Consider the following 4,986-nt stretch of genomic DNA (forward strand, 5'->3'; position numbering starts at 1 on the left):
AGATATGACCAATCTGGAGATATGTGCATGTGCACATGAGTGCATAAGCGCTCATGTGCACATAGGTGCATAGGCATGCCAGCAATTGCAGCGTTTGGCATTCACACTACCGGAAAGCAGGATGAACGGGTTTGCTACCACTTTAAACTGGTATCTTTTTAACATGCGACGGAAGCATGATAGCATGGGTTGAGTATGGCTTGGGAACGCCTGACAGATGTGCCTGTGTGAACGCACACTTTAATCCGTTTGTGGAACGTGCCTATCGCGGGGCAAACTGCCAGTCTGAACACGGTCCATATCATGTAAAGAGGGCCAAAGGAGGAGAAGAACGCAAATGGATCCATTATTAACTGAACCTTCCTTTATAGGCTAAAGTTTGTTCAAGTGCCTCAGCAGATTGAAATTTAAAACAAAATTAATACTGATAATGCTCCACCTGATAACAGCAATCTATGAGTGGAAGACAAGTTTGCTCATGAGGATGGTAATGGTACAGCTGCTGCTTTTATTTCTGTGCCATGCTGTAGGCGAGAAGCATTCCATTCATTGCGCCACAGCCGCTGACCTTTTTCCTATTCCGCATGCATTTTATAAGCCTGGTGACCTGATTGTTGGTGAAATTGTTTCTCAAGTCTTCTACGTATACAACACTCCCTCATTCAAAAAGCAGCCTGCACAGTTGTACATTTCTGAACCCATGTAAGACATTCATTCATATTACCTTTTTGCAATTAATTAATTTAATTAAATAATCAAAGTGTACGGTACTTTTCAAAAGTAAGGGACGATTGGGTCTTGTGAACAGAAAAATTATAATCTGATGCATGGAAGACTGAAAAAGGAGCAGAGGGAGGTGGAGTCAAGGCAAGGAGAAAGGGGAAGGAGAAGCTTATCTTACTATTGTCTCAGTAGGGGGAACTAAAGGGTCATGCTCCCATTCAAAACCTACTTGACCACTGCAGTCAGCTCCTGAGGCAGTGCTTTGGGTGACCTCACCTTCTAACTATGGAGGTACTTTTCAGTCTATAAAATGCAGAGTGTTTATGTTCTTTGGCTGATTGCAGTAAAATAGACCCTTCTGCTGTAGTCATAATTGTTAGGTTCCTGGGTATGATATAGTACACAAGGCTTACATGCAGCAGCAGCAGCTTCTCAGTACTGTGTGTGTTAGCAAATTTACAGTTACATGGAACCACTTGTCAGTTCCAAACTAATAAGAGTCCTTTATTTAGGAAACGACATTCTAGATAGTATAGGTTGAGAGCTAGGGATAGAATCTGATCTAATTAGCTATGATGGTTGCAGATGGAGAATGGTGCCAAAGATGGAGAATGTGCTCCTTCTTTGTGTGTGTGAGAGAGATATGTTAAGCCAGAGGGAAGGAAGTCTTGTTACTAAGAATAGCATTCTACTTGAAGGGATAATATCAGATAACAGGAAGGAAAGGATTCTCTGTGTGTCCTGACCTCTCTATCTGTCTCTATGGTTCTGTTTCTGAAGTCTGAAGCAGGGGACAGCATACACTCCACCACTTCCAACAATAATTACACAATATAGGCAAAAATCAACCCATGAAGTCAATTGAGCTGGCCGGGCAGCGTGGCATGTTCCCCCCCCCGGTGGTACTTCCCCCTCCCCCTGACCAATTTCAGGTTCTATCATAGACCATCCTGGGAGTGGGACAGCGTGATTTTTCTGCCATTGCCCAGCCCTCCAGCTGCCCACATGGCTCACCCTGCCTTTTATGATGTGGCTGGCCATAGCCACCGTCGCCCCTGCTGGCTCTCCCTGCCCGTGCAGGGCTGCAATCAGGCCTTGTGGGTGAGTCAGGGCCCTAGCTTCATGGCACTGAGACAAACATTTTCATCTGTTCATGACAAGTCACTGTTAAAAACATTACTACAAAGGGCTTGTTCAAAAATAGAGAAGCATAGAGGAAGAAACTCCTTGTGGGAATGAAGGAATACAAATATGAAGAATTAATGAAGAAAATATTTTGTTCTTTGGCTATCAATCTAATATACAACTCTCATTGTAGATCGGTGCCAAAGAACTACCAGCACAATTTGGCCTTGGCTTTTGCTGTAAAAGAGATCAATGGGAATCCCAACATCTTGCCAAACATCACTTTGGGCTTCCACATCCTCAACAGCTACTACAATGCAGAGATGACCTCTAAAGCTACTCTGAGCTTGCTTTCTTCACAGCACAAGTTTGTCCCCAATTTCAAGTGTGACACACAGAGCAATCTGGTTGCAATCATTGGAGGACTGAGTTCAGAGACATCTGCTCATATTGCCAACACAGTTGCAATTTACAAGATACCACAGGTAGGCCATCCATACAAGTTGATGAAAATTTCACTCCTTTGACACATGACTGAATGGTATGTTTCATTCTATCTGAAAAAGTATGCTTTTTCCAGCTTGCTTATGGATCAATCTCTCCAGTGCAGAGCAATAAATTGTTACTCATTTCCATGTATCAGATGGTCCCCAGTGAAGCCACTCAATATATGGGATTTATCCAGTTATTTCGCTACTTCAGATGGACCTGGATTCTACTGTTTGTTTTGGATGATGACAGTGGGGACAAGTTCTTGCAGATGATGGTGCCAATGCTTTCTGAGAATGGCATCTGTTTTGACTTCACTGTAAGACTACCAAAACAGACTTATTTCCAAGATGTGATGGATGCACTTATAAGGCCACCGGAATATTTATTTTTTCTCACTCATACCAAAGCCAATGTGTGCTTTGTATATGGAGAAAACTCATCCATGTTCATTTTGAGAATTTTGCTGTTTTTAGGACCCTTCATTTCATTTCCTTCTCTTCATAAAGTATGGATTATTACATGCCACTGGGACTTTGAATCAGTCTCTGTCCAAAGGGTTTGGGATATAGAAACCTTCCACGGTGCCCTATCCCTTGCAGTTCACTCCCATCAACCACCTGGATTCCAAACATTCCTGCAGTCCATAAGCCCTTCCTGGGCAAAAGAAGATGGTTTTATCCAGTACTTCTGGGAGCAGGCATTCAGCTGCTCACTGAAAATGTCCAGGGTCCAAGGGGACAGCAAGGAAATTTGCACTGGTACCGAAAAGCTGGATTCCATTCCAGTGACTTTGTTTGAAATGAGCATGACTGGCCACAGCTACAACATCTACAATGCTGTGTATGCAGTGGCACAAGCTTTGCATGTCTTCTGCGTATTCACATCTAGACACAGAAGAATGGAAGGAGAAAGGGGTCTAAAGTTCCAGAATGTGCAACCATGGCAGGTAATTTTATCTCAAAGACATTCCATTATTTTCACTGCAGACAGACTTTATTAATTTATTTTTTTTGAATGTTTGGACTCTGTATCACCTACTCAAGATGAAATATAAACCCAATAACACCACAGTATATTTAATATACAAAAATAGTGGGTAGCAATGATACAGCTATATATCAATAAGCAGATGGAAGCAATGACCTAAAGAAAGCTTTCAGACCCAGCAACAATATATTGATTGAACATGTTATAAGTAGCAAATAAAAGCCCCCAAAACCTCCACTGGTAACAGAGACTCTAAAACAAAGTACCAATATTAAATACCACCTCTAATACAAGATTTAGAAACAGCTAAACAAATTCCAGCAAAAAGCAGGATATCTTTTAAAAAATCATTCCCTGAGAGCTTGGGAAAATCAAAATGTCCTCATCTTCCTTTATTTATTTTATTATTCATTTACAGATTTTTAATACTTTCTTTTCTCTAAGTTTAGGTTCCCCAAGACAACAAATAGCCAGAACCATTTAAACAAGGCTTAAAATTTGCATACACATTTACAGCCAGATAGATATCTTTAAAAACACATAAACAGGAAGGAGAGTCAGTGAAAGAAAATGCCACGGGTGTGTGGGGGGGAGCCTTAACATAAAAGTCTTCACCCACTGGCCGAAGATAATGATAGAAGGGGAAGGAAAATCTCCTCTGGGAGAGAACTGTATAATTTGGATCACACAACCAAGGAGGTCACCCTTCCAGGGCCTCCCAGATGATCATAGTGGACAGGTAGGTTCATATGGCAGTAAGCTGGCTAGAACTGCATAAGGCTTTAAAGATCTATTCCAGTACCTTGAATTGAGCCTGAAAGCAAATTGGGAGCCAGTGCAGATGCACCAAGACTAGAGTGATATGGGTTAAATTAGTGGGCCCAAAAGGAAACTTAACACTGGGAGTTTGTTATCGCCCACCAGATCAAAAGATAGAGGAGGATTATAAAATGATGAATGAATTAAATTATAAAATGATGAATGAATTAAAGATAGCAGCTAGACAGAAAAACTGTGTTGTAATAGGTGATTTTATCTACCCACACATTGATTGGGTCAATATGTGTTCTAGTCGAGAAAAAGAGATTGCGTTTCTAGACACTCTAAATGACTGTGCTATGGAGCAAATGGTCACGGAACCTAAGTAATGCTCAAGACCTGGTGAGAGATGTAAAAGTGATTCCATCGCTTGGGAACAGTGATCATAATGTTATTGAGTTCAACGTTTGTATAAATACATATGTATTTATATGTAATCTTTCCTTAAAATCTGCCTCCATTCCTGAGGACTGGAGGGTAGCTAATGTCACTCCCATCTTTAAAAAGGGTTCCATCAAGGGAAGTTGATTGTTTAAGTGGGTCATGGGAGGGTGTCATTCTATGTCCCCATGTTATACTGATTTCATTCTTTACTTGACCGTAGTGTTTGTACGACTGTCTCAAGCTTTATTGTTCAAGACTTTTGAAAAAGTAATACAATTTAATAAATAAATAAAAATAAATAAAAAGGGTTCTAGGGGAGATCTGGGAAATTACAGGCCAGTCAGTCTGACGTTGATACCGAGTAAATTGGTGGAAACCGTTATTAAGGAAAGAATTAGTAGGCACATAGATGAACAAAACTTATTGAGGCAGACACAGCAAGGGTTCTGTAAGGGA

General features: G+C 41.0%; 1 protein-coding gene across 1 annotated transcript in view; it reads left to right on the forward strand.

Moving 5' to 3' along the window:
* Window positions 1-484: 484 nt before the first annotated feature.
* Window positions 485-4,986, forward strand: part of LOC107118700 (vomeronasal type-2 receptor 26-like) — a 10,848-nt gene continuing 6,346 nt past the window's right edge. The window contains exons 1-3 of the mRNA XM_015421058.1: window positions 485-702; window positions 2,042-2,333; window positions 2,429-3,286. Coding sequence (XP_015276544.1) covers window positions 485-702; window positions 2,042-2,333; window positions 2,429-3,286 — 1,368 coding nt within the window. The remainder of the gene's footprint in view (window positions 703-2,041; window positions 2,334-2,428; window positions 3,287-4,986) is intronic.

The sequence above is a fragment of the Gekko japonicus genome, unplaced genomic scaffold (genome assembly GCF_001447785.1).
Source record: "Gekko japonicus isolate JY-2015 unplaced genomic scaffold, Gekko_japonicus_V1.1 scaffold6085, whole genome shotgun sequence".
Classification (NCBI taxonomy): domain Eukaryota; kingdom Metazoa; phylum Chordata; class Lepidosauria; order Squamata; family Gekkonidae; genus Gekko; species Gekko japonicus.